This window comes from Bubalus bubalis, chromosome 6 (assembly GCF_019923935.1).
Source record: "Bubalus bubalis isolate 160015118507 breed Murrah chromosome 6, NDDB_SH_1, whole genome shotgun sequence".
Classification (NCBI taxonomy): domain Eukaryota; kingdom Metazoa; phylum Chordata; class Mammalia; order Artiodactyla; family Bovidae; genus Bubalus; species Bubalus bubalis.
Genome location: NC_059162.1, coordinates 20598429 through 20625116, shown reverse-complemented (window position 1 = coordinate 20625116; position 26688 = coordinate 20598429). Strand labels below are relative to the sequence as shown.

Sequence of the window (26688 nt, the reverse complement as noted above, 5' to 3'; positions counted from 1 at the left end):
AATTTATGTGTCCCATTCTTTTTTTGCACTCAAAATACTAAATGTTTCTAGTTCCTGTGTTATGGGGACATCCAAATATACCAGTACTTTCCAAAATACTTTGAGGTGCTTGGACAGAAGCCATTATAATGACACTGTACTAAGTATTTGACAAAGGGCTTATATATGAAAGGAGATGTGTAAGCATAAATTACTGTTATATTGATATCATATCACAGTGAAGTACTCTTCAGCCTCTTGAATATAAAAGAATATTTCTACATTTGGTTCTAGCAAACACTATTGTGCTATTCTGAAATCCACAGCACAGAATTATAAGACATCCGCTCATAAACAGAAAGCAAATCACTATTCAGCATTTCCTGCTCTGTTTCCTGCCAATTTGAGATAATTAAAACTTTTTTTAAACCTTTTATTTTATTCTGCTTTAATTCTGCTTCCTTTACCAAAAAAGAAAGATTCAGAAATTAAAACTGTGTGTATAATAGTACAGCAAATCTTTGCCTTTTTTTCCCCCTTATCCTATAAAACTAACTTTCTACATTATTGCAGACCTCAGGATATCATTGTGTTTATCATTGGAGGAGCCACCTACGAAGAGGCTCTAACAGTTTATAACCTGAACCGTACCACTCCTGGAGTGAGGATTGTCCTAGGAGGAACCACCGTGCACAACACGAAAAGGTAAGGGAGAACATTCAGCCCTGTAGTTCTTTGCCCTTTCCCAGAGAGGAAGACTAGAATTCCCTTTATGTAGGAAAAGTAATGTCAGTGCTGACCAAACTGAATACAAAAATGAGTAAGATAAAGATAGAACATAAAAAATAATAAAATAAACGCCTGGAGAGAGAGGTAGAAGAGCCGTGGATTCTGAGTGGCTAAGAGAAACTAGTTTAATGAAGATGATAGTGTGGAAACTGAGCCTTGGATAAAAAATGGACATAAGGTGGGAGAGCTCGTTCTAGGCAGATTTAACCACATGAACAAGTAACGGAAAGCTATAGACAACATACATAGAAAAAGAACAGCAAGTAGTCAACTAGCTGGAATGTATGGAATAAGTGAAAAGGTTAACTGAATGCCATAATTGTGGAAGGCCTTGAATTCCATGCTGAAGAATTTTTTTCTGCTTTCTTATGTAGAAAATGAGGAATCATTGAAAGTTTTCAAGCAGTACAGTTACAAGAAGGTCACAGTATTTTAGGAAGATTAATTTGGAAGCTAAAGGTAGGAAGGACAAAGGATGAGGAGGAAACTAGAGACCCATGGCATGATAGTTAAATTTAATGATTGGGAGCCCTGAGAGATCCATGCTGAGCCGTGTATACATAGATACACAGGAAGGCATTAGAGGTGTTTGTGTACTTTTTCACTTTGTATTATTTGCCTCATTGCACTTTCTGTTTTATAACCTGCATTTTGTAGCCTATGGTAAAAACTTCTTATAGTTCTAAATATATAATCATTCAATAAACAAATATTAATTGAAAGATAAGATAGACTGGATTCAAATCTTTCCCTCTTACCATTTTTTTGAATTTATGCAAATTAGTTAACCGCTTTGTCGATTTCCAGAGCTCACTGTCCATTTATGTATTTCTTTTTGTGAATTTCCAATTCATGTTCTTTGTCACTTATATAAAGGATAGTGACCATTTTTCTGTTATATATTTTGCAAAACATACTTTCCTCTATTTGGTATTTTTGTTTTGTTGTATAAAACTTTTCTTTTTTTTTTAACTTTTATGTAGTCAGAGTTACCAATGATTTTTGCCTCTGATGTCATGCTTAGAAAGTTCTTTCCCAGTCAAGATTATATAAATACTAAGCTCTATTTTTTCCCATGACTTTTAGGGCTTGTATTTAAAGTTTTTTTGTATTTATAATCTATCAAATTGTATTTATAATCTATCAAAGTTTTATTTTGGTGTAAACTGTGTATTAGAGCTTATTTTTATAAAATTTGCAGAAATATTACATGTGCATACATACATAATTACATACAGAAAAGTATACAAATGATAAGCAGACAACTCAATGAAATAACACAAAGTGAGTACATCCATGTAACCACCACATAAATCAAATAACAATGTTATCAGCACCTCTGGAACCCTTCCTTATGCCTCACGTCCCCTTTTTTGCACATCTCCATGTAAAATAATAGCTCTTATGACTTCTGTTATTATAGTTTTACCTGTCCATAAAAGATACTTGTTGAATGAATAAAGAATGGTTAAAATTAATCAGTTCTGCTTTTCTTACAAATAGATCCTTAGACAAATCTCTAATCCCCTTCAACTTATAAACTACATTTGTCGAGCATTTTTGTTCCACTTTTTTTTATAACCCCAAATGAATCATTATTTTCAGTATTCATTTTCAGTATTTTTTCCACATATTTACTTCTCCTCGCTCTTCATCCTGGTCCTTCTTTCCGATCCGATTTTCTTCTTACTAGAAACATCTTATAGTAGTTCTTTCAGGTCATGGTCAACTTGATGTTTTTGTCTAAAAATATCTTAGTTTAGCCAAGTTTAGAATTTCAGGTTAATAGTTAGTTTTTTTTTTTCCAGCACTTAGAAATCAGAAGACAGTCCCAGAATACAGGGACTTCCCTAATGGTCCAGTGGTTAAGACTCTGCACTTCCACTGCAGGGGGGTATGGGTCCCATCTCTGGGAAACTAAGATCCCACATGCTGTGTGGTGTGGCCAAAATGAAAAAATTTTTAAAAAGAAAATGACCATGAAATACTATTTTCAGTTGTTGCTATTAGGAAGTCTACTCTCAACATCTATAATTGTGTCTCATCTGGAGGCAATATTTTCTTCTCTGGCTCTTTTTAAGATTATCTTTTTGTCTTTGATGTTCTTGTTTCAGTATTGTATATCTAAATGTGAATTTATTTTTATTGATTTTAGTTGGTATGAAAATATATGTTTGGCATTTCATAATTTCTGGAAATTTTCCCGTCATTATTTCTTTAAATATTGCATTTTTTCTACTTCCTCTAGTCCCTCCTTCTGGAATTCCTGTTAGCTATATGTTAGGCATTTATCTATTTTTTCATGTCTCTTAACCTCTTATTTATATTATCTACCTGTTATCTCTCTGTGCTGTCTCCTGTGTAATTTTTTTCATATTAATACTTAAGTACAGTAATTCTCTCTTCAGCCATGCCTAATCTGTGTTTAAGCTTGTAAGTTCTGTTTGCTTCTTTTTCCAATTTGCCTGATTTTTTGTTAATTTCTTTTTTTTTCATGTTTTCAAATCCTGTTCAAATTTTTCTTTAACCACATTAATTCTATTATCTGAAGTCCTTGGAGATCTAATTCTGCTATTGTGCCTGCTGATATTAACTCATGATGACTCATATCTGCATGTGTTCTGTAATTTGGGGTTATGAGTTATCTTAGAGAAGACTCATGAGGGGCCTAAGTTGAAAATATAGCTCTTTTGCATAGTTTTTATTTCATTTAAGCCAGGTACACAAAGAGTATTATCAGTTCAGAACTTTTTTAAAGTTAACTTCTGTCCTGAAGAGTTCCTGAACCATGCAGAACCTATACCTGTTTATTTTAAGTTTCCTTGTGATCTTCCTGTGCAGATTTTTGTTTTTCTATTCCTTCTTTTCAATGAGGGCCTCTCAATTACTCAAGAGTCTTCTAATTCCCTTTCTTACTGAGTCCTAAACCCTGTATCCTGATCCTTTGTGGCTGTTAAAATACAGTGTCCTTGTTTATAAACATTGCCATATACTTAGCGGGTAGTCACAAGCATTGGTTTATACTTGCCAACCTAAGTTTTGGTTCCCTTTTTGTGATGACTTAGAGTTTCCCTTAATTTCTTAAGAGGTTTAGCTATTCAATTAAAAGTATGTTTGTCACTTTTTTATCCAGCATTTCTATATGCTTTATTTAATTCCACCTTATCTAGTTGGCCTTCATGTCAGAAATGGAAGTATAAGTGTGGTTGTGATCTTGGAAAAGTTTAAATTGGTAGTATTACATGAAGTTTACTCTAATTTGAAAACCATTAGGTGATATTTGGAAGCTTAGCGGTACATTCTAAAGTGTCAAACTGAGTATTTTATACCTAATTCAGTAGTCTGTGGGGTACCATTGAATATTTTTGAGCACTGAGTGACACAAAATATCACGACTATTTTATTCAGTTTTCTCCCATTGCTCCTACTGGTGGTGGTGACCCCATGGACTGTAGCCCACCAGGCTCTTTATCTGTAGAATTTCCCAGGCAAGAATACTGGAGTGGGTTGCCATTTCCTCCTCCAGGGGATCTTCCTAACCCAGGGATCAAACCTTGATCTGCTTGGCAGGCGAATTCTGTACCACTGAACCACCTGGGAAGCCTATTGTTCCTGCTACTGCTAATAAAAGTAATAATCGTAGTAAATATTTATTGAACATCTACTATGTGTTAGGCACTTACTAAGTACTTTACATATATTAAGTCATTTAATCCTCAATAAGGTATATACTATTATTTTCAGCACTCTGCTTATGGAAACTGAGGCAGAAAGATTAAATAACTTGCCCAAGTAAACATTGTTACAAAGAGAGCCAGTTCTCAGAGCCAGAGTCCATGCTTTTGATCATTCTTCATTTCCTTCATAAATATTACTTGAAAGCCCGACAATGTATTATTTTCTAAATAATATTTAATAATTTAGGGTTTAAAATGTTTTATTACTAGATAGACATATAGGATTTTATTTTCTTAATCTAAATGAGTTCCCTCATGTTTGTATATATAATTATCTGCTTTTAAATAGGCTTTACTATCAGAATCTAAAAAGGCTAATTGACTCTTAAGTGATCTTTCTGAAAGTTAATATTTCCCATTGAGTGTTTGTAGCCTCCTGATCCATACCTAAGAACTATAGCATCTTCTCTTTAACTTGAAGTATTAGACCTTTAAAACTAATTACCTGTATCTCAATTTAAAAGGGGGGCTTCCCTGATAGCTCAGTTGGTAAAGAATCCACCTGCAGTGTGGGAGACCTGGGTTTGATCCCTGGGTTGGGAAGATCCCCTGGAGAAGGGAAAGGCTACCCACTCCAGTATTCTTGCCTGGAGAATCCCATGGACAGTCCATGTGGTAGCAAAGAGTCGGACATGACTGAGCGACTTTCACTTTCGCTTTCAATTTAAAAAATACTTTGGATTTAGAGGGAAAGCTAGATTAGCAAAGATTTTTACACATTTCTTTGTAATTAAGTCACATTACATATAAACAAAAATATATATTTTCAGGTATGTTTGGCTAATTAATTGTACTGTGAATAAAAATATATTTTATTAAAAATGGGAGGGAGACCCTAAATATCTAGGTTTTTCCTTAAATTAGTGTCCCAGGTCCTGAGAAAATAATGTTTAATGTAAAAGTAAGAGAGTAAGGCAGAAAAATAAAGTAAAGCAGCTTTGTGAAAGCTATAGACTAGATAATTCCAACTAGCCAGCTCAATATTTCTTTGTCTGACCTAATTATATGTTAAGCAGTATACCAAATTCGGAGAAGGTGATGGCACCCCACTCCAGTACTCTTGCCTGGAAAATCCCATGGACGGAGGAGCCTGGTAGGCTGCAGTCCATGGGGTCACTGAGGGTCGGACATGACTGAGCGACTTCACTTTCATACCAAATTACCTTTGAGCAGATATCCTTAGCAATAGAAGGTTCAATAAAATCTTGGACAGAATTGTTCACTGCCCCCTGATCAATGAAACTTTTAGAAAGAGGGAGTTGCTATGGTAATTACCAACCTGGAAAAAAATTAATATTTGTAATACATAAATGTTCCAAAAACTGGTTTTTATAATTTACTTTCATAAATATATAGCCTCTAGCAAGAAGTAACTAGTGAAATTTTTCACTATCAGTAAGAAGATAGTGAAATTTGTATTTCAGAGACCAGTTATTGTAAAAGCTTAAGTAATTGAAAGCAACAGTTTCAGCTTTTAGAGGAAAAGCTCATTTTTCATGATGATTGTGGACTACCTTGGCTATTACTAGACTATTAAGTAATTAAGAGTTCACAACTCTTAATACATATTGAAATCCCAGACTCTCAGTAAATGAGAAGGTTAATATTTTTTAAAAATCAGCTTTATACCTCAATACAGTCGGGCTGTGAGCAGCAATAATATATAGGGGGAGAAAGTTTGAATGATTTGTTTCTGTGAATTGTTAGGGTTTAATTTTTGTGGGCGTCTGTACAATTTCCTGTGTAATACATGGATTGTTTCTAAAGAAAAAGTCCAAAGGAATAACTGATAATGACACAGCTCTCCCTCACAAAAGTATTATTTTGAGAGATTGTGACGACCAGGAAACACTATACTTTTAGATGTGTCATGATGAGTGCCCTCGTTTTTATACTTAGAATTATGTAAAATATGGTATGCCCCACGAAGATCTGGATTGGTAAGCATTACAATAAACAGAAATCATACCTTGAGAATTCCCTGGCAGTGTGGGGGTTAGGACTCACTGCTTTCACTGCCATGACCCAGGTTCAAGCCTTGGTTGGGGAGCTTAAGGTCCTGCAAGCCACGAGAGGTGTGGCTGGAAAAAAAAAGAAAAATCATATCTTGTAGCTCGGAGTGTTACAGGCTGATATAGAATCTGTTATCCTTCCCTAGTGGGAAATGCCTGTTACAGGATATTACTGGGATACAGGTCACTTGATTTTCCTGGTGTATTAAATAAAATCTGATTTATTTTACAGTCAGCTCCCAGCACTACCACTTACTAGTTTATGATTTGGAGCAAGATATTAATGTAATAGGTAGATGGGTCAAAATTGGTCTCTTGCATCCTGGAAAATCATCTGTACCTCTCATGTAGCAACTTTAATAGTCTTTATCCTGGGATACCTTCTGTTTCTAAAATACATTGACATTACCTTTACTTTTGTTTTGAAACAAAATCTTAATGTTAAACAAAAACAAAAAATAAAAAGCTTTCTTTCCCTCTCGAAAGTACTTTCAGAACTCAGTGTAACTTTGGTGAAAGAATAGGGACCGTGTATAAGTAAGCCAGTACTTTGGCCACCTCATGCGAAGAGTTGACTCATTGGAAAAGACTCTGATGCTGGGAGGGATGGGGGGCAGGAGGAGAAGGGGACGACAGAGGATGAGATGGCTGGATGGCATCACTGACTCATTGGACGTGAGTCTGGGTGAACTCCTGGAGTTGGTGATGGACAGGAAGGCCTGGCGTGCTGTGATTCATGGGGTCGCAGGGAGTCGGACACGACTGAGCGACTGAACTGACTGACTGATAAGTAAGCCAAGTTTTAAGTCAGAAGTTAGCTGAAGATATATGTCCCTTAGATTTTATAAGGAAATATACATTAATTGAATCTGAAATTCAACTTGCTTTTCAGAGTTCTGCTTTAAGCTGCTCTCTCTTAAGTAGTAATACCTTAATTCTTTAAAGTAGTTCTTTTATGATATTTTTTCAATGATTCAAACACTGGTCACAATGAAGCAGAGTTCTACAGTTCTTTTGTAGTTATATGACTTATTTCTATAGGGCCTACTCTGATTAGGTGTAATTGTAATTATCTTTATTTAGATTTAAACACCATTTAAAATAGATGGTGTGTGTTTGCTGCTAAGACACCAAGGAACTTTGCAGAAGCTAATTATCTCCTTAGCAACATTCTTAATAAAACTGCCTTCCAAATGAAGGGAGGTAGTCAATACTTGCTTCTCTCTATAGCCATATGAAGTTTAATATGAATTTTGTATTGCCTTCCCTTCTCCTTGTTATATAATGAAATACAAAGAAATAAAAGATAGTAACCAATCACAGGGACTTCTTTAAGGGCATAATTTTAATGCCTTTTTGAAAGCAGAGAACCTGCCCTGAAAAAGGATCCAGGTAAATGGATTCAACAGTACCCTGAACATGTGCAAGTGCCTGCCCTAAGCAGTAAGTCTTTTCTGCCTCTGGGGTCCAGGCAGGTTTCAGTGTGTAGACTCTCATCTCCTGTCTCAGTGTTCGCCCTTCCTATGGAAGTATTTCCCCCTGCCTTACTCCCTCCCTCTTCATTTATCTCATTAGTCATACTGGCCTAATAGATCCTCAGTTAGGGCGGGAATAATTCAAATTTCAACTTCCGGCATTATACATGACATGAGTTGTTCTAGATCACCACAGATATTTCCACTTTGCGTGAAACAGTGAGAAGTCATTTTGGCCTAGTTTATCTTTTCTAGAATAGATAAACATTTACTGAACAAATGAGGACAGCTGTATTTACTGAATATTGGAATGCCTCTGTGAATGAAAGCAAAGATCCTAATCCTTATGAAGCTTACATTTTAATGCAGAGACAGAAATAAATAATAACTTAATAAATAAGTATTCTTTATAGTAAATCAGAAGATGATAAATTCTGTGGGGGAAAAAGGTAGAGCAAAGTGAAGGGAAATCTGTAGTGTTTGGAGGCAGTAGGGAAGCCACACTACTCAGTGTATCAGGAAAGGCCTCATGAAGAAGAGGTCTGAGCAGAGACTTGGAGGAAGTGAGGGAATGAGCCAGACACATGTCGGGGAGAGCATCTCAGGACAGCAGGGCTGTGGTCCTAAGGCAGGATCTTGCAGTGTATTCAAGGAGACTGGGGTCTGGGGTGCAGTCAGAGAGGTGTTGGGGGCCAGATCATGGAGGGCCTTGGAGACTATTTTGAGGGCTGGTTTTTACTGTGAGTCAGAGAGCATCGTAGGACATTGGGGTTTTGTTTTCTAACAGGTTTATGGAGATAAAATTCATATACCGTACAGCTGGGTTTTGTTTTCTAACAGGTTTATGGAGATAAAATTCATATACCGTACAGCTCACCCCCCTTTAAAGTATACAATTCAGTGGTTTTTGGTGTATTCAGAGACATGTGCAAACACCACCACAGTCAATTTTAGAACATTTTCATCACCTCAAAAAGAATCGTCCAGCCTTAGGCAACCACTAATCTACTTTGTGTCTCTATCGACTTCCCTGTTGTGGACATTTCATCTAAATGGAAGCATGTAACATATAATTTTTTGTGAGTGGCTTCTTTTACTTAGTATAATGTTTTCAAGGGTTCATCTGTGTTATAGCTGTCTTTACTTTTGATGGATGAATAGTATTTCATTGTGTGAAATGAAATACCATATTTTGTTTACCTGTTTGTCAGTGGTGGACATTTGAGTTGATTCCACCTTTTGGCTGTTATGAATAAGGCTGCTATAAACATTTCTGTACAAGTTTTTGTGTGTGTTGTAAAGTTTTGAGCAGAATCATGACATCTGACTTATATTTTAGCAGAATCACCATGGTGATCAAAGCTAAAATGAATTAAGAGAAGTATTATTTATCTTAAAATGTTCAGAATGAACAGGGGTTATTATAAAAATGCAAATTTCCCAGACATGTATAAATGAACTATGCATGCTAAGTGTGTGTGTGTGTGTGTGTGCGTGCACTCTCAGTCATGTCCAGCTCTTTGTGACTCTATGGACTGTAGCCTGCCAGGCTGCTCTGTCTATGGAATTTTCCAGACAAAAATACTGAAGTGGGTTGCCATTTCCTACTCCAGGGGATCTTCCCAACCCAGGGATTGAACCCACATCTCTTATGTCTCATGGATGCTTTACGACCAGTGCCACCTGGGAAGTAAACTAAATGAACTGTATAAATGAACTATGTGAAAGTGAAAGTGTCAGTTGCTCAGTTGTGTCTGACTCTGCAACTCCATGGACTATAGCTCGCCAGGCTCCTCAGTCCATGGAATTTTCTAGGCAAGAATACTAGCAAGTGGGTAGCCATTCCCTTCTCCAGGGGATTTTCCTGAACCAGGGATCAAACCTGCAGGCAGATTCTTTACTGTTCTTGGCCACCAGGGAAGCCCGTACATGAACTATACCCATTATGTATTCACCTACAATAGACTGGGGGCTTCCCTGGTGGCTCAGTAAAGAATCCGCGTGCAATGCAGGAGTCCACCTGCAATGTAGGAGACCTGGGTCCAGTCCCTGGGTCAGGAAGATCCCCTGGGGAAGGAAATAGCAAGCTACTCCAATATTCTTGCCTGGGAAATCCCATGGACAGAGGAGCCTGGAGAGTTACAGTCCATGGGGTCACAAAGAATCAGACAAAACTAAGCGACTAAAACACCACCACAATAGGCTGTCATTATTCTAGTTGTGTTTCCAAAGCATGTGATCCTACCTTGCAAATAAATAAGCATTTTGATTTGGGTTTTGAGCTGGCTCGCCTGACGACTTCACAAGTCAATCAGTGTTAAGGAGTTCTGGATCCTTGCTGGAAGCAGTTGACACGCTAGGTTAGCTGTGTGAGCCGAGAGGTCAAGAACCAGATCAGAACGGATAGAATTATTCTCCCAGTAGATGAAAGCCCCTGTCTTCTCGGAGTACAGGGTAGAAGTGAAGGAGAAGAGGGCGGCGAGGTGATGTATCAGTAGTGCTGCCAGCATTGCCTGAGCCCCTGATGTGTGTGAAGAGAGCGCCTCAGTCTTCCGCGTTGCTGTCCGTCGGTTCAGTACTTCCTTTCGACTTTTGACAAGGGGGAAATGTAACACTAGATCAACCAGCCTCTGACTGCCAGATTCCCTTTCAAACCAATAATAATGATTACACATAGTAGGTTCTCTATAACTCCACTGAATCCAATTAAACCCTCATTAACTATAAGCCTGCACAATAATTGTTTCGTTTTTCAGTTATTTTTCTTTCTAACTAGCAAAGACAAATGAAGAAAAATAGGCTTCCCCCCAACTAATTCATGCTTATTGTACTATAAAAATTAAGTATAATAGTCAAAATCATTCATACTGTTACACAACTCAGAGCTAACCACTGTTAATATTTTGGTATATTTTCTCCTAATTTATTTTAAGATTTATTTTTATTTATTTTTGGTTGTTCTGGGTCTTCATTGCTGTACTCAGGCTACCTGTAGTTGCCAAGAGGGGGGGCTACCCTTCGTTATGTTGCTTGGGCTTCTCGTCTGTGGCTTCTCTTGCTGCAGTGCACGGCTTCTAGCATGCAGGCTTCAGTAGCTGTGGCCCGTGGACTCAGTAGTTGTAACTTGCGGGCCTACTAGCTCAGTAGTTCTGGCACGTGGACTTAGTTGCCCCGCAGCATGTGGGATCCTCTTGGGCGGGGATTGAACCCAAGTCCCCTGCATTGGCAGGCGGATTCCTAACCACTAGACCACCAGGGAAGCCCCTCCTGATGTTTTTTCCTTTACTTGAAAGTTTTTGAGTTTTAGGATCACATTACATTCATTGTCTTTAAAGTTTTGACTCGTTTTGCTTATTTTTAAGTGTACTTTTAATTATGCCATATTATTTAAATTATTTTAAATGATCCTAATAGCTCTACAGTTTCCATTTTAAGAGTGTATCTCTGTTTAACTATTACTGTTCAACATTTAGATTGTTTATAGATTTTTGCTTGATATAAATATTGCAGTAAGCATCATGTATATCGATAAATCCTTGTCCTACCTCTGAATTATTTTCTCAAGATAAATGTACAGTGAGGCAGTCTCAAATATTGCTACTAGAAATGTAAATCCATAACTTTTCTGGAAAGCAACATGAGGCTTCCCTGGTGGCTCAATTGGTAAAGAATCCACTTGCACTGCAGGAAACGCAGCTTCGATCCTTGGGGCGGGAAGATCCCCTGGAATAGGAAATGGCAACCCACTCCAGTATTTTTGCCTGGGAAGTCCCATGGACAGAGGAGCCTGGTGGGCTGCAGTCCATGGGATCACAAGAGATGGACAGGACTGAGCAACTAAACAACAACATTCAAAGGCATGGGGTTGACTTCATGGTTCTTGTTGTTGAGGTTTTTTTCGCTTCTTGATTTTTGTTTGTTTCTTGATTTTTAAAGAAGCCCTGACTCAGGTGTTGGAAATGTTCTATATCTTGATGGAGGAAATGGTTACATGACTGGATATATTCTTCAGAATCATCAAATGATATCCCTAAAATTGGTACATTTATTGCCTATGAATTATATCTCAATTAAAAAATTAAAATTTTGAAAAATAGCACTGTAGTACCAAACTGACACTTTTTCCTTGATATAGTCAGAAGGATAAAAAAAATTGGTAAAAATCCACTTGCACTGCAGGAAATGCAGCTTCGATCCTTGGAACAGAAAGATCCCCTGGAGTAGGAAATGGCAACCCACTCCAGTATTTTTGCCTGGGAAATCCCACGGACAGAGGAGCCTGGTGGGCTGCAGTCCATGGCTGCAGAAGTAATTTTCTCATTATGTATTTCAGTGCTATTTAGTGACATGCCCGGGAACCACCAGATATAAGCTGGTGTTATGAGCACATGATGTGAGAAACAGTGACCTATAGCAACTCTGAAGAGGTGATTATGATAACACTAAGAAGTTAAAATTTATTTAACATATACTATGTGTTAGACACTGTACTTTATACCTGTGCTCTCCAAAAAGGTAACCAGTAGCCTCTGTAACTATTGAGTACTTGAAATGTGGCTAGCCTAGTTTGAGGTATGTTACAAGTATAAAATACATAATGGATTCAGACTTAATACACAAAAACTATAAAATATCTCAATTTTTAAAGTTGATAATGTCTAAGTTATATGGGTTAAATAAAATATACAATTAAAATTTATTTTACCTGTTTCTTTTATCTTTTTAATGTGCTTATCAGAACATTTAAAATTACATAGCCACTCCCTTTTGTGACTTGCTTTTCATTTCTGTGGGATAGTAATGTTTTATTCATTAAATTTTTGTCTAATTCTCATAACAACCCAGTGAGGTAGGTATTTGTATTATCATCAACCTCATTTTTCAGATGAGGCTTAGAGCAGATAAGTACTTTTTCCAGTCATAGAGCTGCTGCTGCTGCTGCTAAGTCGCTTCAGTCGTGTCTGACTCTGCAACCCCATAGACGGCAGCCCACCAGGCTCCCCCGTCCCTGGGATTCTCAGTGGCAAAGCTGGAATTGAACTCAGTTTGTTTCCAGTCTGAGCACACAGTTGAAATAATATTTTAGGAAGTTTTATCTAGCTATGATTTTTTAAATCCCTTGCTTATGAATGTCACTTATAAGATAGCCAAGATGTGTTTTTACCTAATGGAAATTGTGTGATGCTTTCTGCTTACTAAAAAAATACTGTAAACCAAAGCAGGGAAAAAAACAGTACAAATGTAAGGAATTGTTTAGTTTTCTTTCATGGTTTTTGCCATCCAATGATAATTAAGAATGAGATTTAAGACAGTGTTGCTCTTTGGGTAAAAATGACTAATTTGATTAACTAGTGGCAGCTATTAGTTTTATTACTACCTGAGATGATGCCTGAATGTTGGTAATAATAGAATTCTGATTTGTTCTTTTTTTTTTTTTTTTTTTTTTTTTTAGAGAGAGTACAGTTTAGGGCTTAGAAAACAGTTTATAGTTTGAAGTTCTATAAATAAATAGGAAGCTGGGAGGATGTCAATTCATATTATCAACAGGTTCTTTATAGATTTCTACTTAAACAAGTAACACTAGAAACTTGGACCTTCTCCTGTAACCATGAGTTGGTTTGATCTCTGAATTATTTACTGAAAAATTAGGATCCTATGACAGAATTTGCATTTCAAAGAAAGAGGAATCCAGAGGACACTTCTTCACTTGTAGGTATTTCAGAACCAGTTTTGAAACCGTTGGAACTATCACCATCTTGGTAGGGATTTGGGGGAGAGTTTGATTTTTCTCTTGTAACAAAATGTTAAGACACCATTGCCAAGAGCTGTGATGGAGTGTATCGCTTATCACTGACAAGTATTTATTGAGCGCTATTATGTGCAAGGTGTTAGAAAAATGAAAACATTTTCTGTATCATTAAATGTCTCAATGTCTGATGGAAAAATAGGCATATAAATGAATAACTCTAATACAATGCTTTTTTAAAAAACTAACCCAAGATTCAAATCTAAGTGTGTCCCCTGATTCCAGTTTATTTGTATATTGAAACATATTTTTTAATTAAAAATCGCTTTTTGTTACAAAATCAGTATATAATCCTTGTAGGGAAAAAAGTTTATTGCTGCTAAGCAAAAAGAAGATAATAAAAATATTCATACTACCACCATCTCAGCATTGGAAATGTCAATGTCTTGATGATTTAGATTTTTTCCTGTGAATATATACATATACATGTTTAAATAAAGTGGAATATACTATACATGTACTTTCAGTGAAAATAATTATATGTCATTTTTAATGACTGAATGGTATTCTGTTGTGTGCTATGCTATGCTAAGTCACTTCAGTCGTGTCCGACTCTGTGCGACCCCATAGACGGCAGCCCACCAGGCTCCGCCATCCCTGGGATTCTCCAGGCAAGAACACTGGAGTGGGTTGCCATGTCCTTCTCCAATGCATGAAAGTGAAAAGTGAAAGGGAAGTCGCTCAGTCGTGTCCTACTCTTAGCGACCCCATGGACTGCAGCCTACCAGGCTCCTCTGTCCATGGGATTTTCCAGGCAAGAGTACTGGAGTGGGGTGCCATTGCCTTCTCTGTTGTGTGATTGTGCTGCAATTTATTTAACCAATTGTCAGTTTTTTGTCCATTCAACAAGTACTTACTGAGCACTTATGTATTCCAGAAGCTATCTTGAAACTAGATACATGGTGATTAACAAAACAAATATTGTTTGATAGTCATTGTTTATCACTTTTTACTCTTATAAGCAGTACTATAGCAAAATAATTTTATATACATCTTTACACACTTGTCCATGTATTCTCTTAGGATAATAGTAATGCCAAACAATCTGCTGATTTCACTTCATATATTATCTCATTTAATGTTGATGATCCAGAAGGTAATATTGTTGTGGTCCCAATTTGCAAGTGAAAGAACTAGAACATTAAGAGAAAAATTAAGTAGTTTGCCTTAGGTCATAGAGCAAGGAAGTGCAAAGCTAGAATTCAGGTTCAGATTTCTGTCATCCTAGATTCCATGCACTGCTAGCAATGTTGAGGTGAAATTACTGCATCAGAGACTATTAACTTTTTTAATATGCTTAAATACTAATTTGCCATCCAGAAAAGTTTTGTTTATACCTTCACATCATACCCTTCCAACCCCAAGGTTAACTGCTCCTGATTTTTAAAAATAGCAAATTTAAAAAATAATTTGTACAGAGAAAGTTGGTTAAAAAACATTTTATTTCAACTCAAATGCAGAGAAAAAAGCAGCAGCAGATAGTGTGAAGTAAGAGACCAGTAAATGAGACAGCCAGAAATAAGAGGCAGAGGCAGATACTGTGTGGTTTCAAAGCAGCCCCCACTGGCTCTCCACAGTGCCTTTAAGAGGCACTGATCTTACGCTGGTTCAGTGATAGACCTCCACCCCCACCGCTATGTCACTGAGGATACTTTTTTTATTTTGCTTGAGCTAGTTTGAATGGGTTTCTATTTCTTGCAACCAGAAGTTTGCCATTAAGGAAAAGGGATATTCTCTTTTGCAAGTTTATAGGACATGCCTTTTTGTGTAGTATGTAAGACCCTATCCAGTGTTTGCATATTTGTTTCAGGATTTGTTGGGTTAGACAGTAAAAAACTTTAAATGAAAGGAAAAACTCAAAAATGCTAACTCTGTGTACTGAGACATGAGCGACTCATTTACTTGTTTATTTCTTATGTTATTTGCATTTTAATGTTTTTTAATGAGAAAAATTTTAAGATATTCCACAGAGTTTTGAAAGTCAGTTTGGTACCATTTGCAATTACTAAGTAGTAAAGTATATAGTTGAGTACCCTCTACACAGCCCTGCAAAACTGTATTTAACTTCCCCAGTTCAATGATGCATCTTTCAGAACATAAGTTCTTTCATTAGGATTATCATTAGAACTCCTCAGCTTGAATGAAACCTATTATTTATAAATCACCTTTTGATACCCTTTGATCTTTTAAGAGGCAGTGTAGCACAGCAGTTAAGAGCAACAACTCTAGGGACTTCCCTGGTGGACCAGTGGCTAAGACTTCGAGCTCCCGATGCAGGGAAACTGGGTTCAGTCTCTGATTGAAGCACTATATCCCACATGCCACAACTAAGACCTGGCAAAGCCAAATAAACAGTTTTTGTTTTTGTTTTAATTTAAAAAACCAAGGGCTGTAGGGCCAGACTACCTTTTTGGAGGGCAGGGGCTGCATCAGGTCTTAGCTGTGGCATGTGGGATCTAGTTCCCTGACCAGGGATCGAACCCAGGCCCCCTGCATCGGGAGCTCGGAGTCTTAGCCACTGGACCATCAGGGAAGTCCCCAGACTACCTTTTATAAATCCTAGTTTTGCATGTGCCCACTTGTATGACCTTGGCAAATTATTTAACTTTTTTGTACCTCCATTTTCTCACCTGTAAAGTGGAGGTAATAATAGCTCCTTATATCATTGTTATAATGATTGGATGATGATATAATATATATAAAATATTAGAGGAAAATCTGGCACAGCAGAAGCACTTAATATGTGTTGCTTGCTGCTGCTGCTGCTGTTAGCATTACATTTGGGGAAAATCAAGTAAAAAAAGGCTGGATACTCATCATCACCACCTCTGTTGTCACCCATACTTCCAAATCACTTGGTTTGAAAACTCTTACTTTAACATAATTCAAGAGCAGAATTCTGTTATTATGCCCAGCAATACTGGGGTTATGGTAAAATTTACTATGAAGATAGCCAAATGCCAGGTGACTTTTGTGGTCTGTGCAGGAAAAACTTTAGTAGCTTGATTTCCAGTTGTGCTCATGCAAATTTCCCCTTTGAAACCTCCAGACTCGGTACCTCTATAATTAATAGACTTTCACAGAGTCTTTAACATCCATGCTTGCTACAGAGAGGTTGTTTGGAGCTTTGTTTCTTGTTGGTTTGGGGGAGTGAGGGGGTTTTGTCTGTTTGGGTGTGGTGGTCACCATTCTACTTCTGTAGTTCTTGCTCTGACAAATTGATGTGGTCTTGAATGTTCCCAATAGTGAGAAAGTACATCTATCACTCTCTTTCTTCTCAGATGATAATCTTCTTTCATACCTTTATGAAAGTGATGTTACAGGCAGTTCAGTCTTTGAGGAGTCCATCTTTTGCCCTATGGACCATGAGGATAATCCTTTCTCCTCACATGAATGACACATGCAAGGTGTTGGATACATGCAGAATCCCATTGGTTGCCTTTTTCCCTATTTCTTCACAGGAGGGAGAGGAAGTAAGACCAAGAGCTCCTGTTTACTTGTTTTGCTTTGCTTTGCTTATTTTTTCATAAATCAGGTGTCCTGGTACTAAGGTGGTAACTGGGAAGGAGTAGTCTACAATAGGTGGTTACATTGTTTGTAAGAAAGTATCATGGGGTAAAGTAACCTCATTGGAGTTGGTAATAATCAAGGAAATAATTTATGTCTTAATTGAGTGTTTCCCACGGTTTGTTCTATAGAAGACTTGTTTGGGAGATATTGATAGATATTTTTCAAAGTTTCTTGGACAACTAAATCACTGTATCCTCCTGGAAAGTAGAGAGATTCACATTAGCTTGTTAAAGATTGTGAGAAACGTCAGAGTATAGAAACCATTTAGATATAGAAGCTTTTATCTTAATTTTATCTTAACATAGTAGTTTTGGGTTTCCCTCATGGCTGAGCAGTGAAGAAGCCATGGGCAATGCAGGAGACACAGTTTGAATCCCTGGAAGATCCCCTGGAGAAGGAAATGGCAACCCACTCCAGTATTCTTGCCTGGGAAATCCCATGGACAGAGGAGCCTGGTAGGTTACAGTCCATGGGGTTCCAAAAGTGTTTAGCGACTAAACAACAAGAATATATGTAAATATAAGTTAGAAAATATAATGAATACTCTTGGATCCTTCACCAAAGGACTGGGAAATTCCCAGTACCATGGGTCTGTCTGTATGTTCTGCTCCAGTTATATCCTTTATCTCCCTACAACAAGTAAACAGTATCCTAAATTTTGTGTTTAATTCCCTTGCTTTGATGGGGAGAGTTGTATTTTTATCACTAATCTATGTATTTCTAAACATAGAATAAGCAAGCGTTGTTTAGTCTTGCTTATTTTTTAGCTTAATAAAGAAAATTGTATCATACTTTTCCACTGGCCATATGTCTAAGATTCATCTATACTATTCCCTGTAACTTTGTTCATTCATTTTTCAGTACTGTGTACCATTCTACTGTGTAAATATACCACAGCTTGCTTCTCCATTCATCTGTCCATAGACATTTGAGTTATTGGGTTTTTGTTTTGTTTACTGTTGCTATTACTATTGGTTTAATCACAGAGCAGCAAGAAAAAAATGTGAGCCAAGGGTATTGACAGAGTGTTATGATTATACTATTTGGGAGGAAGATATTTATTGAGTAACTGCTTTATATAAGGTACTTTTCCAAGACAGGGCCTAAAATACAAAGAAAATAAGATCCCTGTCTTTAATGATCTTATGGTTCAGGTGGAGAACGCAAACAAACCTGTATTTCTCAAATTAGGATATGATTAGTACCAGAGTCACACAAAGGTACAGAATAAGCATGACACATCTTTTGGGATGTCTGTTTTCTTTAGAAGTCGGTGGGACTTCTAATTCCAGGAGTAGAATTAAATAATTTAACTGGTCAACTCCTATGCAAAAAATAAAAATATGTTTATGTTGAAATTTAAAAGGCCCTTTTATGAAAAATAACAAAATTGTTATGTGTTTTTAAAGCAAAATATCAGCCCTCAAAGAAAGATATAAGCCAGTAAACCATTTGGACTGTACCCTCAATACTAATAAATTGATTCTCTTCTGTTGTTTAGGGGTTCTTAGGTACAAAAGTTTGAGAAGTGTTAATGTATGTAAGTTAAATAAAATGTGTCCAAAAAAGAAATAATTAATTCTGGCAGTGTAATCAGGAAATGCTTCACCGTGGAGATAGCATTTGAACTAGACCTTGAAGAGTAAGTTGGATTTCCATAGGAAGAAAGAGCATTCAGGACTGAGAAAACAGCATAACTGAAGACAGGAGGTGGTGGGGAAAGGTACATTGCATTTGAGAAATAATGAGTTCTAAATGGGTAAAGTATACACCCAGTGAAGAGCAGTATGATCTCTATGTATGAGATTCTTAATATTTTCAGACGCAGATATCAAAGCCACCTTGTTCCCTTACTCCTGATAAAATTGCTGCCGGATGTTTAGGAAGAGTTTAGCACAATAGGTGACATTTAAGCTGAGGTCTCAACTTCTTTTAAAAAATAGAAATCTGATCCATGTATTCATTCAGCAAATACCTAATTCAGTGTCTGCTTTATATTGCGGATACACAGATCAAGAAGCTATTATTTGAGGTGGACTTGCAGGTAAAAAGTCTTTAGACAAGAACTCCCACAGCTCCCACACTGCCGCTGTCCTCCGCCTTCCGTCCCATCAAGTGGTGAGTGCTGCTGGCTGAGCCCAGCCCTCCCACTTGGGCACCAGATTCCATTCCCTCACTTTCTCTAGGGCATCGCTCCAGACCTGCTTCTCTCTCAATCCTGAATGGGTTTTTCACACTCTATTGGATCATTCATAGAAGCACAGAAACATGCTGGGTTTTTTCCCCATCTTTAAAAACTCTCTGTTAACCTCCTGTCTCTGCCCAGGTTCTATGCTATTTCTCTGTTCTCTTTTATAGCAAAATTCTTCAAGAGTTGTTTTTACTCACGACCTCTGATTCCTCTCCTTATACATTCCCTTAAACTTGTATCTTCTTTTAAATCTTACCTCTTCTCTTAAGCCACTCCATTTAGCCTTTCATGCCTGTCATTCCCCGAAATCACTTTTGTTGTGGTTCCAGGGATTTCCATGTGGCTAAACTCAGAATCAACTTTAGTACTCATTTTACTTGACATTTCAGCAGCATTTGACACTGTTGACCAGTTCCTTCTCTTTGAAAGACTTTTACCACTTAGCTTCCAGAAACTACACTCTGCTAGTCCTCTTACCACACTTGCCATTCCTTCTCTGTCTCTTTTGTTCATTTTTCCTATTTTTGAAGTCCCTAAAACTCTATTCTTGGACTCCCTCTCTTCTTGTGTACACCTCACTCCTTGCTAGTCTTATGGCTTTAAACTATAGCCTCTAATGACTCCCAGATTTATATCTCTAGTCTGAGTTTTTCCAACCTCAGCACTGTTGGTATTTGAGGACAGATAGTTCTTTGTTGGGGGGAGCTGTCCTGTACATTGTAGGATGTTCAGCAACATCCCTGGCCTTTACACACCAGAGGCCAGTGACACTCCCACAGTTATGGCCACCAAAAATGTTTCCAGACATTGCCAGATGTACCCTGAACATAAAATCACACACCTCTCCATTGAGACTCACTATTTTTAAAAATATTTTTATTTATTTATTTGGTTGCACTGGGTCTTAGTTACAGCAAGAGGGCTCCTTGGCTGCCACATGTGGGATCTAGGTCCCTGACCAGGGATTGAACCTGGGCCCCCTGCATTGGGAGCCCAGAGTCCTAGCCACTGAACCACCAGGGAAGTCCTGAGAATCACTATTTTTAATCTGAGCTTCTCTCCCAAACTCCAGATGTATATATCCAACTGTCTACTTGATACTTCTACTTGAATGTCTAATAAACATCCATATTTAACAGTAATCAAACCAGGTTTCCAGTATTTCTTCTTAAATATAATCTTCCCTCAGACTTATCCATTCTCCTATTTGCTTAGTCCAAAAACTTTGTCTTCCTGGCTCCCCTGTTTCTCTCACCTACATGCTGATTTATCAGTAAATCTTGTGATCCTTCCCTTCAAAGCATGTCCAGAACCTGATACCCTCTCATCACAACTGCCTGATTTGTACCACCATCACTTCCCATCAGGATGCCTTACCTTTAACCCCCTGTGTAGTCTGTTCTCAGTATAGCAGTAGAGCAAATCTGTGAAAGTACATAATGTCACATCTCTGCACTAAACCCTCCAGATGTTTCCTGTCTTACTCAGAGTACAAATCACAATCCTTACGATCCTTATTACCAGGCCTCACATGAGCTCATCTTCACTCTCCCCTCCGTCCCCTTCCCTTAATCTCTGTAATCGCATCAATACCTTATTCACCTCACTCCAGCTACATCTGCCTCCTTTCTGTTCCCTGAACATACCAGGCCTTGGAAGCCCGCAGATATGTCTTCCGTTGCCTTACTCAAGTCTTGGTTCCAATGTCAGTCTCTCAGTGAGGTCTTCCTTGACCACTGGATTTAAAATCTCACACCACCATCATTACCTCCAACTCTCCTTCAAACCTGCTTTGTTTTTCTCCATAGCATTCTCTTCATCTGACATATTACAGAGAGGCAGTGTAGCATCATGGTTAAAAGAACAAACTCTTGTTCTCTTGAATAAGAGAACAAGATTATCTGGGTTTGCATCCCAATTTGGTCATGTTCAAAATATAAGACTTGATTCCTGTGCCTTAATTTCATTGTGAAGTAGGATGGTTTCTATCTCATTAGAATTGTACTTCACATGTAGTAAGTGATTTTTTTTACCATTATTATTATTACATTTTACTTATCAATTTTGCTTATCTTCCTTCCTTCCCCATTGGAATATGTATGCCATGAGCGCAGAATTTTTTCACTTCACTTATTGCTATATTCACAGCTTTTAAAATGGTGCCTGGCACATAGGCACTTAATAAATATTTGTTGATCAAATTGTTATCTCTGGAAAGACTATGGGGAAAAGAAGAGTCAAAGAAGACGAGCTTTATGTATACTATTTAACACTTTTACAGAAAGAATATATTCATGTATTACTCGTACCCCAAAAAACTCATAGGCTTACATGGAACATAGATACAAAAACAAATAAATTCCTAGAGGCGTTGTACTGTGAGAGCAAGTTGGGTTTTACAAGATGCATTGGTCCACTAGGTAAAATGCAATAGGGATGGGACAGCTTTCTAGACAGAGGGAATAGTATATGCAAAAGCAAAGAAACATGAAACATACTAGTAGCTCTGACAACTGTAATCAGTATTTTGAGCTATTAAAAGTTCCATCTTGTCTTTTTCTCTCCCCCATTCCGATATTGCAGCTAAGTATTTGGCTATAATTAGAAGTTTATTACTCCATTAAGGCAAATATCTTGGATTTTTTCTCATTATTTTTCAGAATGTCTTATTCTGTTTTCTTGCTCCCTGGAAATTCCATTCATTTTTTTCCATTATACCACTCTTCAGATCTGATTCTAAATTCCTTTAATGTTTTTGTTGTAAGAAACTCACATGTAATTTTCATCTGTGGAGTATAGTTTTTTGTTTTTTTTAAAGGAATAGATATTGTTATAATATATAGATTTATTTAGGAACACAGTCTTTTCAATTATTTTAGTAATTAAAATTTTAAATTCTGTGTTAGTCTCTAGTCCCTTACCAAAGACTTAAAAGTAAAGAAACTTGTTTTTCAATGTGTGATGCAAGATTTTTTGAGTTTGACTTTTAAAAATTAGGGCTTTTAAAAAAATAAATAAATAAATAAAAATAAAAATTAGGGCTTTTTTCTGCCCACCTTCCTTCTATCCATAGAGCCCAAAATGACAGCACAAACCAAGACAAGCGATAGTGCTAATCCACTAGGTTAGCCCCTGGTACCATCTCTCACGCTGCTTTGTGATTGTGTATCCCTCTGACTCAGAGTCCCTTAAAGTTTAGAAGTCATAACAAGTGTTCATATATACACCTCATTCAGTGCCTAATATATAACGGCTGCTCAGTAAATACTGCTACATTTAATTGAACTGAGCTGAATTGACTGGGTTTACAGTACCACAGGGGAAGGGGATTTTTGAGTTTGCTTTTTAAGTAATATGGATTTAAAACAAATCTGGGAAGAAAAATCATTCTGTTTTGTTGTTTTTAAACAGTCTAAATTTGGGGTACAAATACCAATATGTTCATCACCCATAATTTTTAAAGCATTCTGAAGTGACTCATCGAAGTCCCCAAATAGATACTTTTTAAAAAGCCACAATAGCCCTGGGGAACAAAATTAGGCCTAGCAGATATAAAGAGTGTTTTCTCTTTGCAGGCAAGAATGTGGGGTCTTGTTGACCCACAGAGCAGGGTCTTTAAGTACAGTTTCAGGAAGGTTACTCCTTTCCTTTGCACATGTAGCACAGTCTCAAGTGAAGCAAAGATCACCTCATAGGTTTTCATAGGGTTTCCCAGCATATTTGTTTCATTCTTACCAAAAATCACTAATCAAAGACTTCTTGTGTTATCTTTCAAAAAAAAAAAATGCTGCCTCATTTCCTGACACTTATTTTCTGACCTCAAAGTGTCTCCTGGCCAACTGGCCAAAGAGCCAGGCTAGACAGAGGTGCCATTATTAACAGAGGTGTTCAGTGGATGAATAGATGAGTTTAGCTTCTACTCCTTTCCCTCTATTTCACCATTTTCTTCTTTTGCAAAGGAGTTTGGAATTTAAATTCTCTAAGCCTAGAATCTTCCAGGTCTAAAACTGCCACAACTGTGGTAATATTAAGTTACCTGATCATTTCACCAACCCTCTGCCTGCTACTAGACCTGTATACTGAGAATGAGTCCAGCATACTTCTAAGTACTGCCTCCCAAACTCCGGTATTACAGAGAAGGCTTCAGTATACCTTCATTGGGCCCCTACTAAGTGTCAGCCTCTGTGCTAAACCCTGAAGATCTAAGATGAATAAATCTTAGTCCCACCCTAAGTAACTCACAGTCTATTCTGGCATCAATACTGTATGGAGTACCTAATTAATAATATGGTACTAAAACAGCTCTAGGACAGAGTGATAATGACGGCGGTGACTAGTTCAGCATGGAGGAGAGTTAGGGAAGGCTTCACAGAAAAGGTGGCCTTTAATCCTCAGCCTTAATGATACAAGGGATTTCATCAGACAAAGGAGGGGTAGTGAATCATTTAAGACTTAGGACATAAGAGCAAAAGCATAAAGGTGTGAAAGCTTAGGACACATTTAGGGAACAATGAATGGTTGGGAACGAAAGGCACATAGGGTGCATAGCTGGTGAGAGATGGAACCAGACAAGTGAGAGTATTGTGTGGATTCGAGAGCTGGATTTGAATCCCAGCTAAGCCACTTAACTAGCTGTTGTGACCTTCTCAAGTCACTTAATCTCTCATTTTTAAAGTGAGGATAATAGCATAAATACATATTTTTTGTTTATATGTATACACACATATAGCTTAAACCAATTCTCAGAACAAAATAAATACAACTATTAGTTATTATTAGGCCACATTATAAAGAGCCTTGAATTTTAATTTGTATATGATTCTATAAGCAAAAGAAAGTTTTTAAAGCAGAAGAGGAGAAAGTATACAATAGGATATAACTTGTATTTAGAAAATTGATGCCACTTTGGATAGCAGATTGGATAAAGAATAGATGAGAGGCACAATAAAAGTTCTGAGGCAGTTTTAAGAGTATAAGTAAGAGGTACTGATATAATATGGTTCTGAGATTATACAGCCTTGTCCTTAAAAATTCTGGATTTCAGACTAGAAATTTCAAACTTGAAAAATCCTGCAAGTTTAAAACTAAAAACACAGTGAGAACTCTGGGGAAGTGCAAAAAGGTACTCTCCCAGTCCAGATGTTTTCGTGCTCAACTGCTGCCTCTATTCTGCACCCAGATATCAGACCAGTGCTTCTTGTGTTCTACTCATGATATCCTTTCATCTACATAGATATTATAAGCAAGATACTCTGTTTTGGAGATGCCTTTTTTTTTTTTCTCTTTTTCCCCTTTGAGTAACTCAAGTCTACTGGTCAGTTTCCTAGAGGAAGTTCTGGCTTCTGGACTGCACAGCCGAAGCAAGGAAAGCTCTCAGGTTACATCAAGGTCAGCAAGCAGAAGATGAAATGGTGATGGAGAGGTGAGCCGAATGGTGCAACTTCCCCTCTTGCGTCGCTGCAGGCTTTCTCCACTGACCAGAGGCATGTTGGAGAAGAGCCTTGGGTTTTGTGTTTGTTGTTATAACCCACATCCAGGTAGCCTGCTGATTCCTGAACTGTTGGCACAGACACCAAGACTCCCGGTGATGAGTTGAGAATAAGTCTGAGCCCATTCCACTCCACTTTTCTCATGGTTTCTTTATCAAATAAATAAGTGTATTGCTTAATTAGCAGATTGGGATCAACTTATATACACTACTATGTATAAAATAGATAACTAATGAGGACCTACTGTATACAGCTATAGCACGGGGAGCTCTCCTCCATTCTCTGTGGTGACCTAAATGGGAAAGAAACTAAAAACGAAGGGATATAATGTATACATATAGCTGACTGACTGCTGTACAGCAGAAACTAACACAACATTGTAAAGGGACTAGACTTCAATAAAAATTAATTTTTTTAAATAGCTCATGAACTCATACTTAATTTAGGCAAACTGAATAGTAAGAACAAAAGTATGTATGTACAGATGTTTACAGTATTTGGAATTAACAATTAAACCATTTGTATCAGTTCAAAAAAATGTATTCCTTGTATTTGATAGCACAATCACTTCAGTTTCTGATGAATTTTGTTGGGCTCTTACTTGAGTACAGGATTAGAGCTTAAAGGAGTTTTAAAAAGTAAAAATTAGATGCATATACTACAGACTCTCTTCTCTTGACCCCTTTTATTTTTCATTAACGTCACATTTCTACACAAATCATTTCTGAAAACTCATATTTCTATAAGAACCATCCAAAAATTGTTTGTCCCTAAATTGCAGTTTTCTGTGGTACTGAGAAACCATGTATGAAGACAATAAAAGTCCATTTTATGAAAAGATACAAGTGATTTGTTTTTGTTTCTTTGGGGTTAATAACTATTTATGGGAATTTATGACATGAGGCATGAGTTGGCTGTACACCAAACAGAGAGAAGGCATGGCCTGGACCCAAAGGATAGGCAAAGTATGTCAAGGCAAATAATATATTCTGGTGTCAATTTCACTTCTCTTGAAAGCAGTGGAAATTGATAATGTCATTAATACCAGGAAATAATGGTGTGCTCAAAAACTACCACAGTCCTTTCCTGGTGCTTGGCATAAAATTTTTAAACCTTCCTTTTATGTTGATAAATTTTCTGTAGCATCAGATAGCCTAGGCTCAAATCTGTGCCACAGTTATGTGACTTTGGGAATGTTATTAAGTCTCTTAGTGGCTCAGTTTCCTCATCTATTAATACAAAAAGAGAGTAATTAAATTCCTCCTTATAGGACTGTAAGGACTAAATAAGATGAGAGGATACATATAAAGCACTTAGAACAATGTCTGATACATAGTAAACCACCCAATGAAATTTGACTTATAGTATAAATAATATGAATTCTGTCTCCAAGTTGGGGATACAGAATCACTACACAAAATGACTGAATTTCTGTCATCCTCCCACTACATTAATGAGCAGTTTAAGAAGTAGGAGGGAAGAGCCTAAGGGTCATTGGACCCATCTCCACCTTCCTCTCCTCTCAGCTCTCGGCCATTGTTTCACCATACACTCATGAGAAGCCCCTAAGGCTTTTGTCCATATTACAGCTAAGGGCTAAGATCTAATAAGTTCTGTTCTCTTTTATTTTTAAATAATAA

The 26688-nt window shown here is 37.3% G+C and overlaps 1 protein-coding gene across 2 annotated transcripts in view; it reads left to right on the top strand.

Annotated features, from left to right (window-relative positions):
* VPS45 (vacuolar protein sorting 45 homolog) overlaps window positions 1-25890 on the top strand; it is a 66621-nt gene extending 40731 nt beyond the window's left edge. The window contains exons 14-15 of one of the 2 annotated variants that reach the window (XM_025287938.3): window positions 553-684; window positions 24879-25890. In XM_025287938.3, coding sequence (XP_025143723.2) covers window positions 553-684; window positions 24879-24966 — 220 coding nt within the window. In that variant the 3' untranslated portion in view covers window positions 24967-25890. Of the gene's footprint in view, window positions 1-552; window positions 685-1142; window positions 1496-24878 lie in introns of those variants that run through there. The other variant, XM_025287939.3, reaches the window with a different exon arrangement.
* The last annotated feature ends 798 nt before the right edge of the window (window positions 25891-26688 follow it).